General features: G+C 38.8%; 1 protein-coding gene across 2 annotated transcripts in view; it reads left to right on the top strand.

Moving 5' to 3' along the window:
* LOC140281739 (adhesion G protein-coupled receptor L3-like) overlaps positions 1-19,447 on the top strand; it is a 210,075-nt gene extending 190,628 nt beyond the window's left edge. Inside the window, exons 19-24 of one of the 2 annotated variants that reach the window (XM_072376227.1) lie at positions 6,680-6,848; positions 7,063-7,188; positions 10,471-10,567; positions 13,925-14,050; positions 15,410-15,427; positions 16,696-19,447. In XM_072376227.1, coding sequence (XP_072232328.1) covers positions 6,680-6,848; positions 7,063-7,188; positions 10,471-10,567; positions 13,925-14,050; positions 15,410-15,427; positions 16,696-17,654 — 1,495 coding nt within the window. In that variant the 3' untranslated portion in view covers positions 17,655-19,447. The remainder of the gene's footprint in view (positions 1-6,679; positions 6,849-7,062; positions 7,189-10,470; positions 10,568-13,924; positions 14,051-15,409; positions 15,428-16,695) is intronic. The other variant, XM_072376228.1, reaches the window with a different exon arrangement.
* The last annotated feature ends 1,949 nt before the right edge of the window (positions 19,448-21,396 follow it).

The raw sequence follows: 21,396 nt of genomic DNA, 5'->3' as shown, positions 1-21,396 counted from the left end.
CTCTGCTCTGTTTTTCTCCGTCTGCCTCACATTTTAAGCCACTTTGGACACATTAGTCTACAGTGTTGTGGCTGGGTTGTTTTTGTGGCATCAAATCATTGGGTATGTCTCAGCATAGTGGCACCTGTCTGGCCTGTTCTGCTCTGCTAAGTGGTACAGGCATTGAAAACAGATCTTCAGCCAGCTTGATGCAGCATTTCAAAAGGAAATGTGGCAGTTTTTTTGTTTTTTTTTGTTGTTGTTTTTTTTTTTAGCACAACTTCACAGCATCATGTGGGCTCATTTCCTTTTTATGCAAAGTGTGACCTGTCCTGATACTGCAGTTACTTTAATATGACATGAAAGACAAGGGTAGGTTACAAGCCAGTTTATAAATTTAGTTTAGACAGTATTTGGAATCGAAAACTGTTATAAAAAAATTTTAAAAACATTTCAAATGTTGAAACTAAGAATTGTTGCTTTATGCAATGTTGAGGCTCAATTTGGATTTGCTGCCATCCTTTCATTTAGAAAAGTTTCAGCCCTGGCACAAAGAGTCAAGACAACCATGGAAGCTGTCATTCACACCTATAATGAAACATATAACACGCATTAGACTATGGGGTGAAACCAGAGCAACAGGAGGGGGAATAGACAAACACACACTGAAAGGACTCAGTCTACCAGTGGTTTGAACCCAGAAGCTTCTGGCTGTGAGGTTTTAGTGCTAAGCTCCGACAGTTAACCACCATGGCTTCCTATTGGTAAAATTCAGCTGCTGCTGTAGTTTAATCCCAGTTCTAAAGTTGATGTATTTCCTGATATGTTAATCCTGCAAACCTTTATTAAAGCTTTATTGAAGTTGCTATTATTTACTGCAATGTTAATCGAATCCAGACTTGACTCTGCAGTGGCCACACAGTGATAGCCAATTACTGTCTACCGCAGTGTTTATGTGTTTTACCCTGCAAAGTTCAAGCAGAGAACTCATGAACTTTGCAGCCTTGAGGTCTTGCAGCTCAAGGCCCTCTTGCTTGCTCGTCATGTGAAAACTGCTGTGACTGTTCTAGCATTATTTTCTCTTCTTGAAAGAGGAAAATGCTCAAACAGTAGACTCTCAAACAAATGCAAGTGTACAGTATGTTCACATCAAGACACACAGTAAGTGCAAATAAATGCATACTGCTCATTCCAGGCATTTATTATGAATAACATGTTTACTGTGGCTTAAACACTGGATGAAATGCAGGCAGACATCTTGAACCCACACAGACCGCATGTGATTGATTGATAGCTTGGTATATATGAACAGTGTGAAAAAAGCCTGCTCAGTCTGGCCATATTTGATATCTACTATACTCTAACAGCTGTTTTGTAAATACTGCTTTTAAAAAAACTTACTCATTCCAATTTTGATGTACAATAAATCCCTTTGGTCGACATATAGTATCGAAGTATAGAAAGATACACTGATGTAGTTTATTCTGCAGAAAAAATATTGACCGCTGGGGTTAGTAGTGTCATGTGATTTATAACATTGCACCACCTAAATGTACAGAACGGCTGACCTTCTGACTCCATGTCTTACTGACTTCAAAAGAGTTTGCGATGTTTCACATGGTCATTGTAAAAGAGGTTGAATGCACACCGCTTTTGTCAGCCCTCATTCATCTCAAATGTTTTTTTTTTAGTTTTTTTTTTTTTAGACCTTACCAAACACACAACTGCACAACAGAAAAGTTGCTCTGGTGTCATTGGCTACTGCTCAGCTGCACAAATTCTGTCATAGCAAACAACAGGTGACTGGTTTATCATGACAGAGAGAAAAGGAAGTAAAGCAAGTATGCATCATTGATTGTGATAAAAGGCACTGGATTGCTGTGCTTTTAGAAGACATTGTGCTTTGTCTTGTCAAAGACGTGATTAATACTTTAGTTTTTATTTGAGCCTCTCTTACAGATCACTTATCAAGTTGAGGTGGTTTGATGATCTTGATAACACTGGCAAATTAAGTCAATTTAGCTTATTTCACAGGTGTGTCTCCTTTGGTTTCATTTCTCAGCTACTTGGTTCCTCTTTATGATCTGATGTCAAGTCTTCTGTTCAGATTTCATCACTCTGCCTTGCTTTAATATGAATGGTTCATCTCATTCATCGTGCATCACTTTCTTCTTGCCTGCTTTTCTGCTTTTGATTAGCATTCATAACCTGTCTTTTTTATCTTGCCATGTTTATCTTTGACGTCTCTGTTTTTCACCTCACAATTTTTTTTTCCCTCTACATTTTAGCTACCGTTATTATGATGGATGTGTTATTGTAGAATGGCACTGGTAAGATGCAACGCTTCTCAATAGAAGGTGTAGAGTAGAATTGATATTGTGTTTGATGCCCCCCTCCCACCCCCTCCCATCACTACCCACCACCCACCACCACCACATAATGGAGACAGCAGCTGTGATTCATGGATAGCAAGATGACTTTTAAACTGTTGTGACTTTGAATTCCAAATTTGCCTCTGAATACAGCATATTTTGAAGGCTGAACATTTCCAGGTGTTAATTCTGAGATTTTCTCCTATGCAGATTTAAAAGAAAAAAAAAGAAAAGAAAAGACCACACATGAAATATGCTTACGCTCTGATGTTGAAGGTTAAAAAAAGCCCCTTCTGTCATCAAAAACTTTGTACCATTCATGTCTTAAACATTTAGGTGATTAGCATTTTAAGCATGCCTTTGATGAAATAATTAACACCCTGTTGGGCTGATCACAGCACTTCTTCTCGTCTCAGAAACAGTCAATGGAGTTACCCTATAAAGATTTAAAACCAGTTGAATTGACCAATTGCAATCTCATACTTAAATGATCTGTGACACTGCAATGAATGGAACCTAAGCAAATGAAGCCATTTGGTAGGAAATGGGTAATTTGATGCCACAGTCTAAAGTAGCTCTCTGCCTGAGATTGCTCATTTTTGGCATCTCTGTTCAATAATTAGAACAATAACACTTTTCTCAGTTGAAAGCACTCTGCTGCAGCCCTCAGAAACATAAAGTATGTCTATAGTATATTGCACATCATTTCAGATGGAGCTTTGGTTTTGTAGCAGGATAGTTGAGCTTAAACTTCTAAGATGGTATTTTCACATTCTACCATGGTTGTAAATTTGAAGAGGTGGACCAGAACTTAGAACATTTTGGTCTTCTTTCCTATATTCACAATTAATTTGGAGTTCATTCAACCATTGAATCTTTGGTGTCAATATTAAGTAATATTCTCTCTCAAAATCTCAAAGTAATAAGTCATATAGAAGGAGATGGCTATTGGTGTGAGCTCAATCTACATACTGAGAGTGGTTTTGCTGAAGATTTGGCTGTTTTTTGTGTTTGTTTTGGCCAGTTTTAACCATTTAACACCATTTTCCAATTATGATCGATTTAAAAAAGAAAAAGAAAAAAAAGTACAAATTCCCTCAGCATGACAAAAAGTAATGAGCTTTTATAATGCGATGTTGATTATTCCTGAAAATCGTCCCAGAGCATTGATATGGACATGTTTTTATTCTACAAAGTATTTTGAACCCGAGAATTATTACTAAAACACATACTGTTTATCCAGAAGTTTATCATTAAAAACTGAATTTGGTAAATAACTTTCTCAAGGAAAACACGCAGAGAAAGTAGATGAAGTCATGCCGTGTTGCGGCAGCACAGATATTTTATGAGGAAAAAGTGATCTCCAGGAGAATTAAAGTATGGCCTGAGTTGTGAACCGGTGCCTGAATTTGGCATTTTTCTTCACTGCTCTCAAATGAGGATATTTGCAAAAACAGTTCACATTCATACATACAATTGGACAAAAGTTAGTGTCTGCCGTTCACAATTTTCTGGAAGAAAATTTTCAAATCTCCAAAGTCGTACTTCTCACCCGGCACTCAAACAAAAGCTACCCCCATGCACTCTGTCAAAAATCCACATTTTGTCAGAATTATTCCTTGATAGCATGCATTTCACAAAACTGTCTACCTAATCATGCTGAGAATATGAGAGGATCATCAATAAGTGATATTGTATCAGTGGCTTTGTGGCAGAAGTTGTGACAGGACTCAAATGAAAGGCGGTCTCTATGCTTTCCAGTGACTGTTATGCAGTCTCTTAAGTGTGGCCTCCAGGCTCCTATCATGCAGTTGTCAAAATCATCCCAAGTTTATATCTGATAACTCCAAAAGGATATATGCCATGTTCTGCTATGAGTCATACAGCATCTTCATATCCTGTCCTCTCTCATGATGCATTTCTTATGACCTTGTGTGTCTCTATAATCCACCATCCTTCGAACAAAACTGCCACGATGGAGAGGACAATATTTTGGTTTCTTTTAGGCTCACTGCTTGTGTTTCCATGTCCAATCCAGGAGCAGTTGCCTTGATGAAGCACCTCTCCCACCAGGTCACTTAGACAGCCCTGGGAAAATTATGTTTAATGTTCTCCTTGGTGAATTCATAAATCATTTATTTTGCCGCACACCTGGCCTATTTAGAACAGCTTAAATGCTAAATTCTGCCAGCATTTATGAGGACAACAAGATACCTCTTTGAAATTAGATAATTGTGGTGAGCACCTGAATATCACTATCAAATCCTTCTTCAAATGTATGAATGCCTGGTCTTGATGTTTGGATGTTGTTGCTGTGTATGGAGCGTTAATCCCTTTCTGCCAAGTAAACCATCTTCCTTCTCCATGCATTGTTTCCCTCTCTGTGTCTTAATTTGCACATTGTGCTTATATAGCCTCGCATTTTGGATTACAACCCCATTATTTTATGCGATTCATTTATTTCTGCTTTCTATATTTCTGTTCTCTTCATGTTGCTCAGCTATCAGGATTATGAACCTGAGATCAAGTAAGACAAACTTGAATGGGTCATTTTCCTACACTGCCATCTTTCATTTCCTCCCCCGTATGAAGAAATCAGCACCTAAATCCATCTGGCTTCCTCCCTGAATCATTAACATGATTAATAGTGGAGCACTCAGTCATTTTGAAAGCTGCATTAGTAAGCCCACAGTACTCCAGTCCTAGATATACATAGCCTACAGATGTGACAATGTATGATGTATATTTAAATGGCACGTGTATCTTCACAGTCCACTGTATGGAAATATTAGTACTACAACATAGATGTGGTTCTCACATTTATCAGCTGGAGGTAACACTGAATTAGCACATGAAGACAGTGCTCAAAATGTGGTCAAGTGATTGGTCGAAACCAAAGCTGGCGGTAATCTCATTTAGGAGGTAACTTTTACTGTTGTTTCTCTTACCATATAAGATTATTATTATCTGATTTTCTGAGAATTAAAAACACCAAGCATCTGCCATGTTTTTGATGCGTGATTATACACATGATTATAAAATAATTATGCTGTTTGTAGCAATGTAGAAATGTATAATTATACAACAATGGTGCTGTTTGATTATATCTTTCTGAACCACTTTGAATCTTTCAAGTCAGCTGTTGCAAATGGTTTCAAGTAAGAAAGCTCCGGTAAGAATAGGAGGGTTTTTATCGAGTCAAAATAGGCATTGAAGTCCTACTCCTTATAAAAGCCTTGTAGCCTAAGCCATCGTAGTAGATAAAGGCCCCAGGCCGATTTGTGGTTACACTAGCTGGAAGTTTAACCATAACTGTTATGTGACCATGTGATCATTCTCATTAACCTCATCATGTTGTGTCATGCCGCTCATCCTAAAAATGCCTGCATCTCTTGATGTTTCTGTTCATTTGTATCTCATAAACATGGAAACAAGAAGCCTCGTATAACCAATGACTGATGTGAAAACTACCTAAAAAGTTTGACATTATTTAAACAGCATAGTGTTGTTTGCTTTGTATTGATATGAGGTAACCTTATTATTCTGATGATCATAATGTAAGGGTAACAATTTGTGCAATTTTATTCCAAGGCTCCAGAAAAAAACAACAACTTTGCCTCCTTTAGATGGAAGTTATTGGATGGATATTCGAGCTGCTCAAATTGAGGATCTGGCTGTGGATAACAGACTCTGACATGAATCAGATGTTAATCTTGATTTTGCCTCACTTACTGCACCACACAGGATGTCACCAAAATGTCAAAGGAATGCAGATGAAGAAGAAAAAATAAACACTTGTCTATGCAGTGTGCCAGCACAAGGAAATAGCCTTTCATTCTCAAGAGACTGTGTATTTTCATGGACATTTATCTAAGTTAAACCTTTAGTCTCAGTAAAAATTGTCAAGATACTTTTAAAGTATTATGCAAGGGAATCCAACATGTAAAGTTCAACTTTTTTGAATATTTTCTTCCTCTGAATGTTGTTTCTCTGGTGTGTATGCAGACCATCTTTGCAAATATAAATGTGGTCTTCTGTGAGGATTCTCAAGTAGTCAGCGACGTCGTTTGAAAGACTGCAAAGGAAACAGAAAAAAAGCTATGAATGTAGATTAACTCCATTGTTCTTTGTCACATTTTCTTCCCATTTTCATTTGTTTGGTGATTTGTCATCTTCTAGTTAAAACGTTGGTAAAATCAAATCAGCCATCTCCTTTAGCATTTTAGTTCAATCCTCTCAAATATAATCCATTTTTCAGGAATATCTTTGGCACGCACAAAAAAATTGTTTCAAATGGTTTGTATTATGGCTTTTTGTTCCCCCCACAGATCATGGGTGATTGGAGCCATTGCCTTGCTGTGCCTGCTGGGCCTGACCTGGGCCTTTGGCCTGATGTATGTCAATGAGAGCACTGTGGTCATGGCTTACCTCTTCACCATCTTCAATTCCCTCCAGGGAATGTTTATTTTCATCTTCCACTGTGTGCTGCAGAAGAAGGTACAGATAAGTCCCTAAGCTATAACTTTACTCCTAAATAATAGGTTTAACTGTTCTTACAGTACTAAGTATAATTGTGCTACATCATCTAACAAAGCATGAAATTGGATTCATTGTATTGGCAAACAGAAAAGATTGAGTAAATGTGGCAGACGGGAATTGCAATGAGATGTTGTGTAAATGTGATATACCTGTATGTGCCTGTTTTCTATAGGTGCGTAAGGAGTATGGCAAATGCCTGCGTACTCACTGCTGCAGTGGCAAAAGTGTTGATAGCTCCATTGGCTCTGTGAAAGGTGCTGCCTCTCGGGCTCCAGGACGTTATTCTACAGGGTCACAGGTTCAAAAAATGTTTTCTACATTTTCTCTTTTTAGTATGATCTTACAAATCTCCACCTGCCCAAATTACTGGTTTTCTTTCAAAGAAATCCAGCCAACTGATGCTTTCTCCTGTATGCATGACCAATAAAATGTATCTAATTATAGAGTATATACATGCTTTCCAGCTGGTGTAGTTAGAGGAAAGAGGACACTTGATCCTAGATAATGCAGAAAATAGAACCCTCTGGTCTGTATGTATGTTTGATAAATGTCAAGTAACTACAGCACATGACCTTGTTGCCTTAAATTTAAAAGAATAAATAAATAATTTAATATTTCCAGATAGTTTTAACATGCTAATTTTCATTCTCTGCAAAAGAAACCTAATTTGAACCCCTTAGCTTTAAGTAACTGCAGGAAGAAACAAACTGTGGGTCTGGATAAAGTCATCTCAGCACAGCTGATATCGCTTATGAATTAAATGTTTTTTAACAGCTTCAAGTCTAGATTTACAGCTCTTCTTAAGGCGAGCAGTGTCATGAAAAAAAGGAGATTGCTCAAATTAAATTATTTTAGATTTAAGTCCTTTCTTTGATACTGTCGATCACAGCATCCTCCTGCACAATGCAGAGTGCTGGTTTGGAATTGACAATTTGGCTCTTAGTTTGTCATGCCCATATATTTTCTAACAGAACTCTTTGCTAACTCTGAATAACTTAAACGCTTAAATGGCTCAGCTGCCTTGTGGCATACCACAGGGCTCAGTCCTTGGCCCGATTTTGTCTTTTATTTACACAGTACCTGTCGGCCAGCTTATTCAAGAGCATTATAAAAATGATAATTTTTACAATGATAACTCTGAGCATACATGCCAATAAAACTTACAGATCCCAGTAGCCTTGCTAATCTCATAAATTGTTATTCTACCTTTATATCCTGGATGCCCCCAAAATTTCCTTAAATTAAATTATGAGAAGTCAGTGGTTATTCTCTGAGTTTCCCAAATCAGTCCCATTGGTCACCACCTTCAAACCCTTAAAAGGTCTTGCCCAAACATACATCTCAGACCTTTTGATGGGTATGTTCCCTTCGAGCACTGAGATCTACAGATGCTGCCCTACTAATTTTTCCCAATCACAGTTTGTGACAAAGGGAGATTGGGCCCCCGTCATGTGGAATTTTTTCCCCATTAAAATCAGACACACCAAGACTGTAGCTACCTTCAAATACCTTCTTAGAACCTTTCTCTGTGAGAGATCCTGTGGCAATGTCTGATACGTTTATCACACATTTTATTATTGTGTTTTTGTAAGTAGCCGCCTGACTGTAACTCGTTTTATCCCTTCTTGTAACTTTAACTATCTCTTTCAAAATTTGTGAATTATGTGCACATGTGGTAAGTCCCCATGTGATTTAAATGCATTAATGCATTCCTCCCACATTGACTTGATATATGGGATAAATAGCCATGATACACTGTAATTGAACATCATATTCCAAAGAGTGTGATTTCCTCCCAGTGTTCAATTATAAATAGTCCTTAGAGTCAAGCATGCTGTGGCATCCCACGATACAAGCTGGATTCTGCATACAGATCAAAGCATTTAATTATATACAGCGCTTTGATAAGCAGGCTCGAACCTCATGTGCAGTTTCTTCATACGAACCAGATGAGAATGGAAGCACTCAGATAGATCTGGCTGTTTAGTGCTAACTCTGAGGCATCTAAATGAAAGTGTAATCAGCAAAGTACATTCAAACCGTCGGCTCAAGATTTAGTTCCTTCCAAAAAGAAAAATAAATAAATAAAATGGAGCTAATGGCAGTTTCCAACCCATCTGTGTCCCCAGTTCTTTGGACGACATGTTACGCAATATGTTAATGAGGTCAGCTGTGTCTGTGCCATATATGTTCCACTTAGAATATATGAGCTGTGTGTTATCTTGGGTTGATTCAAAATTAAAAACAGGCCTCAATAAAAATGTCCTGGCCATTGTGAAATTCAGGAACAGTTGCTTCAGGTTGAGTTAATGGAGGTTGCGTTGACTTAATCGAACTGGCACCTGTCTGTGAGGTGTTGAAGAAGACAAACACTCCTAAAAGCATTGCCTCATTTGCTTTTACAGCTGCCCTGTCATTATTAGTTTTCAGACAGCTTTTCTATCATGCTTTGTTTTTTTTTTAGGATGACAGTTGGAAAGATGATGCTTCAAAGCTGAGTCAGGGGTCAGAGCCAGCTTTCCATTTATTGTTAAGAGATCATTTTTTATCTATTACATAATGAGACAAATGGGTTTTCTAACATTATTATTATCAGTTTTGGTGTTTCTCTGTCAATGTATCAGTTGCAGTGATCTGAGAATACAGTGGCGGGAAACATGAGTGGCCACAGAGACTGTAGGAAAAGGAAAAGTTTAACCATGATAACGGTATAATAGGCCTCTTTATTTGGTGATAAAACCTAGAAAAACAAGTCCATCCAAAATACATTAGAAATCTGTGCGCACACGTGGATTTAACTGCAGTTAAGTCATTGAAATTAACGAGCTTTATTTAATTAAAAGATTACAGTTGACCCCTATCGATTAGGTAGATTTATAAGGCTCTGACCCTGCAACTCGCATATAGGCAGAGGTCCCCCGAGGGAGCTTTAAGTGGAGTCTTGTCACTATTATTGGTGGAGTTGTAGAGGTTGAAGCAGTGAAATGGGAGAGATTTTAATAAAAGCAGACAGATGAAACAGGTATGGTTGTTAAGCTAAGATGAAGACTGGAGAACTGGAAGGCTCACAAATAAATCAGGGGATGATTACAGATGCATTTGGAGAAGTGGATGGTTTGCTTTTCGGTATCACCAACTTCTTATATATTAATCCGTATTAATCTGAAATCTTCTGCCAAGCCACTCTGGCACAGGATAAAAATTATGGAGCTCTCTAGATGGATATCCAGATCTTTAGCTTGTGCAACGGCCCATGGGACTCTGTCATAATTAACTAGGATGAACCCTCTTGGATGGAGCCTTTGCAACCCAAGACAGTGATTCAGAATGCTTGACTGATGACTTTATTATTGACTTGCCGTATTCCAGAACTACAGCTCATTTTTAATCAGGGGTTACTTATCCCTACAGCTGACACTTCATGATTCAAAAACTAGATTAAAAAGCTTAAAGTCTGGTTTTTTTTGTGTTTTTTTTTCAAAAACGGTGTTAAAATGTAGGCAACTATGCACTAGTTTGCATTACTGACAGCACAAAATGAATATTTTAATGTGTACTGACATGATGTATATCTTTGCAGAGCCGCATCCGTCGTATGTGGAATGACACAGTCAGAAAGCAGTCAGAGTCCTCTTTTATGACCGGCGACATCAACAGCTCTGCATCACTCAACCGAGGTACTTTGTCCTGTAGGAATTAGTGGTTTCAAACACTGGCTTTCACCTCAATCTTTCAGACAAATACGAGAAACATTTCAGTGTTAGTTCTTTTTTTTACTACGAGTGATTCTTTGTATGAAACAAGGTCATTGCAGAGTTCAAAACATTTTTTTTTCCAACAACATGTGAAGCTTTCAAACAAGATTTGTAAAGCAAATCAATCATTTCACAACAGTTTTGCCTTAAATTCTTGTATGCATTTTTCCACTTGATTTTTAATCATTTTCACTTGCTGAATCAGGTTTTGGAATGCAAGAAATGGGATGCAACATAATTGCTGTCAAATGCAGTGGAAATTTTTGCCTGCATTTTTCTTTGGATGAAAGAAACTTAATTATGAATGCCAGGCTGAAAGGATAAAACCCTTTTTTACTGTCATAACTGCCACAGAAATAAATGAGTTTATTATGGCTGTTATTTTTAAGTAATCCCAAATCAGTTCTACCATCTTCTCATTTGAGGGACCATAACATCTTAAAGCATTAGGCGTTAGAGACAGTCATAGGTAGATGAAAATCCTCATGCATTGAATCAAATTCAAGTTTCAATCCATTTGATGAGTTCGAAAAAGAGCAGCTTACTATTAATACTGTGCCATGTGGCTGTAAAAGTCTTAAGAGAAACTGGGCTTCATCTTGGGCTGAAAATCAATTCCTTGGAATTTGCTCTCAGGAAAATGTTGATTCAAACGTATTTTAGCGCAATGCATTTGACAGCGACATACAGTGTGCCAACTTTAGGGTCTCTCTGCTTAAACAGAAAATTACCACCAGAGTTCATCGGACATCAAGTTGTAAATGCCGTACTTGCTGGCATGCCTCCCTAATGCTCTCTACACTCATCACATCTCTTGATGGAGGGCTCTAGTTCCACACAACTCACTCTCTAAATTCACTCTGGGCACCTGCTTGGAAAGACGCTAATGCATAGTTACAATGATGGATTAATGTTCAACACAGTGAGGAAGTGTCATGATCTCAATAATTAGGCGCTCAGCTTCACACCACCAACAGACACAGCTTTCATCAGCTGTGCAGTGGCTAAATTAAGGTGAGGAGGTGGAACTGTAGGTTGAGAGCTGCTCCTGCGTTGATCTTCTATAATTACAAAAGGCAGACACAGAAGTTATTAATGCACCTTTATACCCATGGCTGCTTACCAAATTTGATCTGATAGACAAAACACCCACAAGAGCTCAAGAGAGGGCCAGGAAGAACATACTGCCATCACAAGTATCATCATGAACAGATGCAAATCATCCACTGCTGTTCCTGCGCAGTTATTAAGGAATTATGTGTTGAAGAGCAAATAAATCTAGCTGACTTGTCCTTTGCAGTGTCTGTGCCCAAGCTCCCCCACCCCCCTCCTTGGCATAGGAGAGAATGTGCTTGCAGCTGACACTTTTTCTGTGCTCTTCTTGAGAGCAGAGTCACGCAATCATCTTGATAGCATTGCTATGTTCCATTTATCCTAGCATTCAGGAATATTGCTATGCAATCAGTGTGATTTGGGGGAAATATTCAATTTCAACTCAGACACAATAAGTGGGGGATCTGTCATTGGAAGATTTCAAAAGGGGGCTGGTGTTTACAGAATACACTGTAATTAGGCAAAGCAGCAGCAGCAGCAAATTACTGTTGTTTTTTTTGGGGTTTTGTTTTTTTTGTTTTTTTCAAATCAAAACATTCTGTTTCCAAAGCAAATTTATAACATGCCTAATTAATACTGAGCTCGCACACAGAAAAAGATGTGAATGATGCTGAAAGATGAGAATAAATTAGCATATTGTAAAATTTTAAAAAGAACTGTCATTAAGGAGTATCCTTCAACAGAAAAATTACTTGTGCAATTAGAGCCCCTTCAAAAAAAAATGTATGACCAACTTCTAAAAAGGTGGGGGGAGCGTCACAGGATCATAAAAAAAAAAAAACCTTTCCTCATTTGTGTGACAGATTCGGAGCATTAGAAAAGAACAGTACTCTCTGCCGGAGGACCTAATTGCCGTGCATTTGCACCTCAGATAAAAGCTGTTTATCCGTTCTTTGCACGGTGCACACTGGAAGCACAGACATGCATTGCCCTCTCAAGCCTTGAATTTGACATCTTTGAGAATAATAGCCTCATATCATGTTGACATGAGAGGAAGAAAATCTCAGGAAATGAATGCGACTCTCAAATTTTTTCAGCATACTTGAGATCCCGCATAATGCATTCACACGCTTGGAAATAAATTATTTTTATCATCGGCGAAGAAAAACAAACATCTTTCATTTATGTTAAAGCTTGCAGCCTTCAAATCTACAGCTAATCACCGGGCTCAGACTGTGAGGGTTGCTTTGGTGCGGTCGTATGTGGATGGGAAACTGATGAGTCATTTGGAGAAGATCCTGGCAGCGGAAATCTAAAGACAAGCAGCATTGCATAAGTAGAAAATGAGCCTGCGCTCTGTTGATGTGAAGGAGACGCAGCTAAAGCAAAGTAATGACCATCTTAACTAAACAGAAGACATCAATCAATTCAAAGGTTACTTTTGCAACAGTGTAAACAGAATGAACAAATTCTGAGCTTTGCTCTGCAGAGAAAAGAAAATATTGTACCACTTCAGCTGATAAGATTGGCTGTGTCAGGAGCAAAAATAATAATGCTGTAGTTGGCTATTGGTGAGGTTCACTTTTGCTGCTGCTGTGCCTGCCAAGCTTTCTATTTTAACTCCGAGAGGAGGCAATATGCAATTCACAAGGCTCATTTCTAACACAAGTATATTTATAGGAGATCTAAACCCTGACAAACCTGCTATACCTAATTTCACAACTTTTACTGTTGGATGCAAGAGGAGAGTTTAGAAAATGGTAAACTGCAGCAGCTCCAAGCTCTTTCATTCATGTATTCCTCTTAGCCTGAAAGACCAGTGCTTGTCCTGGATGATTATTGTAGTCTGTCCTATCTGAGTCAAGAAATCCTACATGTGTTTTGTTTGCAATGTCGGTGCTTCTCTGTACTTTATGTCTGTTGCGACGTTTGCGCTGCCTAAATGTGGAGCACGAGAACGCTAATGGCCGACATTAGCAGTACAATTAACACACGTTCCATCGGCCCCATTAGCCACATCAGTTCAGCTCTACCACTTTCATATGACAAAACCCCCCCTCCGCATTAATGATCATGTGATCATTTAGAAGTTAATGGCTGTCGCTGCTCAGCTGCATCTGCCCAACTGATATGTATATTCTCTTTCTATGTAATATCTCAATTTGTCCACCCCTTTCTGTCTCCTCTGTTTTTCTCTGCCTCACTCTGTCTCTCTGGCTGCTCCAGGGGCTATGGCTAACCATCTTATACCTAATGCACTCCTACGTCCTCATGGCACTAACAATCCCTATAATACATTGCTTGGGGAATCGGCAGTCTATAACAACCCTCTGGGCATGTACAACACACAAGGTGTGCTGGCTTCTTTTCATTCCTTAACATTGTGGCTAGAGCAGTGTGTTTTTCTCTTTTTTTTTTTCTCCCCACCCCCCTCATGTCTGGTCCTGGAGAAGGTACACGTTGTTTTACCCACCCTGGCAAAGAAAGGGAGTTAATGATTTTAGAGTTGAGTGTAATGAACTTCCACCAAGCTGAAATGCCAGTATTCGCCCATGAGAGTTTTTACAGGTCTTTAATTAAACAAAAAGGGAATAAAAGAAAAAAAAAAGAAAAACACTGCTCTCAATGTATTATGTTAGCCCTTACAGAGCTTATAGCTTTAACACAAAAATCCCACAGCTTTGTTTTGCTCTGGGGTTTTTCACTGGCGGTGTATCTTGGCTCCTGGTAAGATTGTGCTGTTCAGTTACATAAGTCCCGCTCTCTCTTGGCTGTTTGGCCAACACATACTGTAACAATGAAGAAATCCTTTGAAATTGAGATTAGGTGTCCCAGGGGGAGCCAGATACATCACCAGTCATTTATTCTAAATGTGCTCTAATGTTGTCAGTGAAGCTTGTGTGTCATGTCTGCTGTCTCTTCTTTAGTTCCAGCATTTCATCCTTTGAATGCTGCTGCTGTTGTTTTGTTACAAACATCATTGAAATGTACAATACAAATCAGTTTTATCATGTCGAAGAGACTAGCACGAGCATCATGGTTGCCGTTCATTTTATACCATCCACAAATAATAAAAATCACAAATAGCGTGAGTCACAGGTTCGAACCATTTCTGATCAACAAGCAGTCTATCTGCTTTACTCTGCTTACATCTGACTATTTAAGTCTTTTTTTTTTTAATCTGTGCAGTGCTGTTCTTATTGTATTATCCGTATTGCAGCTCTCAGCAGTCAGTATAAAATTGCTGTATTTTTGTGAGTCTTTAAATCTGGGAAACTCATGTAAAACTGAGATAAAAACTAACGGAGAGCTTTGATCAGTGGATAATTTATGTATGCAATACATTGGAGCTTATGATGGAGGGCTATAATTCACTTACATCGCCACAGATGGAAAAGAAATATCTGGAGGAATGAAAATGCTAATGCATCAAAAGATTTATTGGTGCACTGACACTCAAGGACCTTTGCCATGTTTACCCACAGGATTCTGCGTTATAGCAAAGCATCTTTTTTATACATTTGTCAAGAGATATATCAAAGTTCTATCTGCAAGCTTACAAAATGTACCTGCTGACATGAAACAACTGCAGTCCAAAACATTTTCTTGATGCGTCATCAGCATACTGTATGTGCACTTTTCTCTTTCTACCTGTCATTGTTATGCTTATTGTGTTTTCTTCTTTCCTTTCCCTCATGCTGTCCCTAAAAGAGCCCTACAGAGAGACAAGTATGGGAGTCAAACTAAACATTGCTTATCAAATGTAATTGACTTTGGCTTTACTTTCTTTCTACTCAATGCTGACAAAAGGGGTTATGAAAACAACGTCATTCCCTTTTGAAGTCATGGTTCCTTTGTGAAATTAGGCCTCTTACAGTTACAGGCAGACCTGAAAATATGTTTAAGTCACAGATTCCACTGCTTATAGGAGTGATTTGGATGATTAGGGAGGCATTTGATGCCTCATACAGTCAAATACTCAAGGCCTGAGGGATGACATATTTGGAATGCATTATTCCAATTACAGTTTTTATATTGAGATTCGCCTCAAAGTTTTATAAGGCACGTCAACATGAATTGATCTGTAATCTCATTCTAGCATTGTGCCTTTGTTCACACACTTTTTTTTTCATATTACATTTTTACAATTCACTTTGATCAATTTGTTGCATTGGAAGGTCTGAGAGATGTTTCCTGTCAAATTTTCAAGAGGTCAGAGTGAGAACTTGACACTTTTAACAAGCTGAATGGCCTTGTCTGAGGTAGTTTGAATTACATACGGACATTTGCTTTGATGTTGATAGCATGGTTAATATGATGAAATATGAAAGCTACATGTTAGTGCAACAGACAGAACAGAAAGTCTCCTTCCTGTCAGCGTGGTACCATTCTGAGATATTTGAACTAGTTTATTTTTAAAGAGACAGCTGGCTGCGTGTACGTGGATGAAGCATATACAAAATAAATAATGAAATTGCAGTGCTCATATGGGACAATATGGCCGGGGCCCTAAATTTCCAGCTCTGGGTTTTGGTACACTTGAAGAGGGAATTGCATGGCTTTGATTTATTATTTTTTTATTGTCTTTGTTTGCTTGCATAAGCTTTGTGTTTTTGTGCTGTGGTAGAGGTTTGTGGGTTTTTTGTGTTGCACATATATTAGTGTTTCATCCCTGTCATATATCCGAGTCCAAAAAAAAAAAATGAATTAAGTTATGCTACAAGGTAAGTGGATGCTCTCATTTGCAGGCCTTGAATGTGAATACTATTTTTATTTTTTGTTATTATCCAAACTATATAGGACGTTGTTTCTGTTTGTATTTTAATGGCTGAGCATTTTTCAGAGTAAAGAGGCTAAAGAATTTGGTGTGTGCATTTAAATGTGTTTGCAAAAGTGGCTGACCTGTGTCTGTGGTGGTTAAACCTCACCAGAGTTTCACATTTGCTCACTCTATACCCCTCCCCTCCCCTCCCCCCAATCCATGTGTCTCGTTCCAGAGGGAATCCTGAACAATGCCCGGGATACAAGTGTCATGGATACTCTACCACTGAATGGTAACCATGGCAACAGTTACAGCATTGCCAGCGCTGAGTACATGAGTGACTGCGTCCAGATCATTGATCGGGGCTACAACCACAAGGAGACCACCCTGGAAAAGAAGATTCTGAAAGAGCTCACCTCCAATTATATCCCCTCTTACCTCAACAATTCCCACGAGCGCTCAAACGAGCAGAACCGGAACCTCATGAATAAGCTGGTCAATAATGTTAGCAACGGTGGCAAGGACAGTGGTTACGGGATGGGCTTGGGAATGGGGATGGGCATGAATGTCGCGCTGAGCATGGATGATCACTCCACCTTTGGTCCTCACCACGATGAGGGCCTGGGCCTGGAGTTAATACGCGAGGAGTCAAACGCCCCACTGCTGCCACAAAGGCCGCCCCCAACCCTGCAGGCGGTGGACAACCTTCACAATCACCTCCACCAGTCAATGCCACCACCCCTTCCGCTGCCCCACCATCCCTTCTCTTCCGCCGCCACCACTACGACCACCTCCTCGTCTAGAAGGAGGATCCCCCAGGAAAACAGCGAGAGTTTCTTTCCTTTACTTAATAACGAGCACACTGACGACGAGAGCTCGTCACCCTGCCACAGCCACCAGAGAGACTCCCTCTACACCAGCATGCCCATGCTGCCCGGCCTACCTGATGTGTCTGCAGAATCTGCTGACGGCTCAAAGGAGGGTGGGGATGCCAAGAGCCCGGAGGCCAGCTCTGACGATGTTTACTACAAAAGTATGCCCAACCTGGGCTCCCGTAACCACCTCCATCAGCTGCACTCCTACTACCAGCTAGGGCGAGGCAGCAGTGATGGCTTCATTGTTCCACCTAACAGAGAGGATTCATCTCCAGAAGAGGCCCACCAGGAGCCTTCGCACCTGGTCACCAGCCTATAGGCCCAGACACCCCTCCTCTCCCTCAACCAACACACCTGTATTCCATCTACACCCCCAGTCCTCTTCTCTTCCCTGTGTTCTATTGCGCCATCCGTTGTTGGCAGTGGTAGCCTTTCTTTTTATCGTGTCCCGAAGACTGAGGCAGAGCTGTACTCTCTCTGTGACTGTCCACGAACAGGATTGAAATAGCTAGAACATGGGGGCTAATATGTGACTAAATTTGGTTAGACATTGCAGGATGTCGATGTTGTGTCCCCCGCCTCCCTCCCACTTCAAAACCTTCTGTGGTTTGGCGTGTTTTGTCTCATTGTGAAAAGAGACAATTAACTCGCTCGAGATTTTTAGGACTGACAGTCAAGAGGAACTGGATAGTCTCAAAGTCTGAACTATGGACTTCTCCAGAATAAATGGCAAATTTAAAAAAAGGACTATTTTATTACACTTCTGTATCTATATTGACTTTTTGAAAGATTTTCTTCCTCTTTGGTGAGTTGCAGCACATTTTGTTTGCTGAGATGTCCCTTCAATGAAAAAAAAGGAAAAAGAACATGCACACACAAACACACACACACACACACACACAATAAAGGAATTATTGATCGTATGCTTTTAAGCATAGCTGTTCTGTTTTTCCATTCATTTTACTGTAATAACAGTTGTTAAAACGGGGAGAAAAAAACTAATAAGAGAATTATGACATATTTCTATGTAACTGTACAGATAACTAGCATTGCACATAATGGTATGCTTTTTTCTTTTTCTTTTTTTTTTTCTTTTGTTCTGAGCAAACCGTTTGTCTCTGTAAATGTAGTGATTAGGGACAGTTTCGTTCTGTTGTGGTGGCCTCCCTTGGTCTCTGGTACCAGTCTGGTTTTCTGTTTTATCACTTTCCCGAGAAACGACGATCTAAATAGGAACAAAGTGGGGAAAAAAAAAATGTAAGAAGAACACACTTATTGTGCAGGCATAAATGTGAAATGCATTCATTTTGTTTTCAGGTCAGTTTTCAGGTTCTGTTTGATTTCCCTCCCTTTTCTTTTTTCCCTCCTGTGTAGAAAGCAGATTGTCAAGCATACAGAATCAGGAAGTGTCTCTCATAAAGGTTTATAGGGAATTCTGCATTTATGTTGGCATTCTGAATATGCTTGTGCTTCTCAGAAACAGGACGAATTGAACCTTGAATAGCACCAGGCACTTGTACAAAAACAACAACAAGAACAAAGAAAAAAAAATCAAAGTTGGCTGTTTTACTTATTAAAGAAAAAGCTTTTGGAGCAAGAAAAAACTGAAGATACTGTTTCTTTGTCTTCTTCAGTGAGAAAATGTATTTATTTATTTGTTAAAAACAATAATGAAACAAAAGATGAAAGTAATTTTAGTGGCACAAAGAGGTTTATATTATCGGTTACGATAATGGCTTTTTTATTTATTTCTTTTTTGTATTGGTTTCCAAGTCGAAAGACCTCATAATTGATATTTGTTGTAACAGTGTTTGCCAACAAATAAATTACTGATTGAGATTCATCATGTAGTTTTGAGGAAAGTTTTGGTGTGTTGTCCGGGTCTTGGTACACTTCTATATGGATAAGAGCTAAGGACATTCAAAGAGTGAAGTCTTTTTTTTATTTTATTTTATTTTTCTTAAGTTATCAGTTAATATCCCTCATTAGATCACTGTCCATTTTAGTGCCAAGTAAATTTGGCCCAGCAACTGTGGATGTGCTCTGTATGCTCTGCTCTGCTTTACAATAGAAGCAGTGATTTCATAAGCTGTAATAAATATTTCAATATCATTTCTGGTGTAACCAATGAATTCTTTACAGAGACTTGTACGTTTAAGTTGACTTTCGATGAGCTGTGTAGGAGCTACAGGAGTCGACAGGAGCATTCAGGCTTGCACGAGATGTGAAGAAAGGTAAGCATGCTCCTCCCTGCAGTAAGTTTTGCTTTTATTTTGTTGTTGTCTTGCGGTGATCAGCATATTCTGTAACGAAAAGAGATGATAAGCAAAAAAAAGATAATTTCTTTTTTTGTAGAAAGTTACGTTGGACCTGAGGTGGATAGGGAGGACTGAATGAATGCTTTATTTCAAACCTGAAAATTATACATTAAAAAATAATAAATTGGCATATCCTTTTGATATCTGATAATATCTTGTATTTTCATTATATCATTGACAAACTTTATGTGTATACTATCATACATAAAGTACAAATCATATTTGGAGAAAATACGGCAACGATACCAGTAACAATAAAAAAAGTTGTGTTTGAGGCGTTGTATATTCTTAGTTTTTCTATTTTACATTTCTGCATGCTTTCTAGAATAAATTAATAAATAACTGATTGATTTATTTTAAGGGGAGGGGGTCTTTATTGTGCTTTGTATGGTCTGGTGTCTTGCACCCCAGAGCCGCCGCAGATCAAGGATCCAGTGACACAGTTTCCAACCTGTACAGAATTCCTCAGGGGAAGGCTCTGATAAACCAACCCCACTCTGCCTGTCCAGCACCAGTCAGCAGACAGTCGGCTTATAAAAACACACACATTCCCTCAAGATTTGGTTGAAAACTAAAAGTAAATATAGGACTTAGATTTGCAACACCATCGTGTATGTTTCTCGCTGTCAGAATAATTTGTGGCAGCAATGGTAATGCTTGTATTTTGCAGCCGCAAGTTTGCAAAATGAAATGAATGAATGAAGCTTTTATGTGAAATATTTGTGAAAACCTAATTGAAATCTAAGTTGAGAAAAATCTCTGAATACACAACACTCCGGAAGATTTTGAACTCCAAGATTTTGGCATTCAAGTGAGTAAGTATTTCAAAGCAGCACAAAGTGATCAGTGGGCTCAAGAGAGAAAAAAATCCATGCAAATGAAATAAATTCCCCACAATCTATATACTTATGTGGTAATAAAGAGGCTGGCTTATACTTCCAGCAGACAAAGACACATAAACCCCTCTGAGATGTTTGAAACCATCTGAAGAATTGCAATATTTTTTAAGTCCAGTCTTTTTGACATTTTTTGACCTAGTTAACAACTTCTGAAATGTACCAACAAAGCTGGGATGATGCCAGGATGTGGCAGGTGACATGTATTGGGAAAGTCAAGCTTACCCTTTCCTCATCTAACTCAACAAATATTGAATCCCTGTCAATTGACTGCTGATTTTGAGATGCATTTTCCTCTCCACCTACTTCCTGCATGTTTCAATTTTCCAAATGCCCTTTGCAATGGGAAGCAACAACGTTTGATTTACCAGTTTACATCCCCTAAATGTCAAAGGCCTAATGAAAAAAGGTGCTCACATGTTAAACCAACACATTTGTTTTCCCAACTTTTTACATACAAAAGTCGGAGACTTTACCATCTGATTGTGCAGAAATCAGTGTGGGGTTTTTCGTGTTCATTTGCACCGTGGTTTGTGTCAGAAAACCTACTTCTGTTAGTGAAAAAAGCTGCAAAGAAAAATTTCTCTGCATTAACGTTCAGGGGAAAAAAAAACATTCATGAGGTTTAACCATTTATAGTTAAACGTGGGCATTCACAGGGTGGGATATTAGGCTGATCCATTTTTCACATATTGTTTAAGATTTGCAGACTTTCTGTGCTTCTCTGTCACTAGATGTGCCGTTGTATTTGACCATATATACTGCATTTAAAGCATTGAAAGAAGGGAGGGACACAAGGCTGGCACTGGGATTGATGGCTGAGTCATTGTGAAAAATTGCCAGAGAT

The sequence above is a fragment of the Leuresthes tenuis genome, unplaced genomic scaffold, assembly GCF_036924035.1.
Source record: "Leuresthes tenuis unplaced genomic scaffold, fLeuTen1.0.hap1 SCAF_22, whole genome shotgun sequence".
Classification (NCBI taxonomy): domain Eukaryota; kingdom Metazoa; phylum Chordata; class Actinopteri; order Atheriniformes; family Atherinopsidae; genus Leuresthes; species Leuresthes tenuis.
This window is presented reverse-complemented; position numbering and strand designations above follow the sequence as displayed.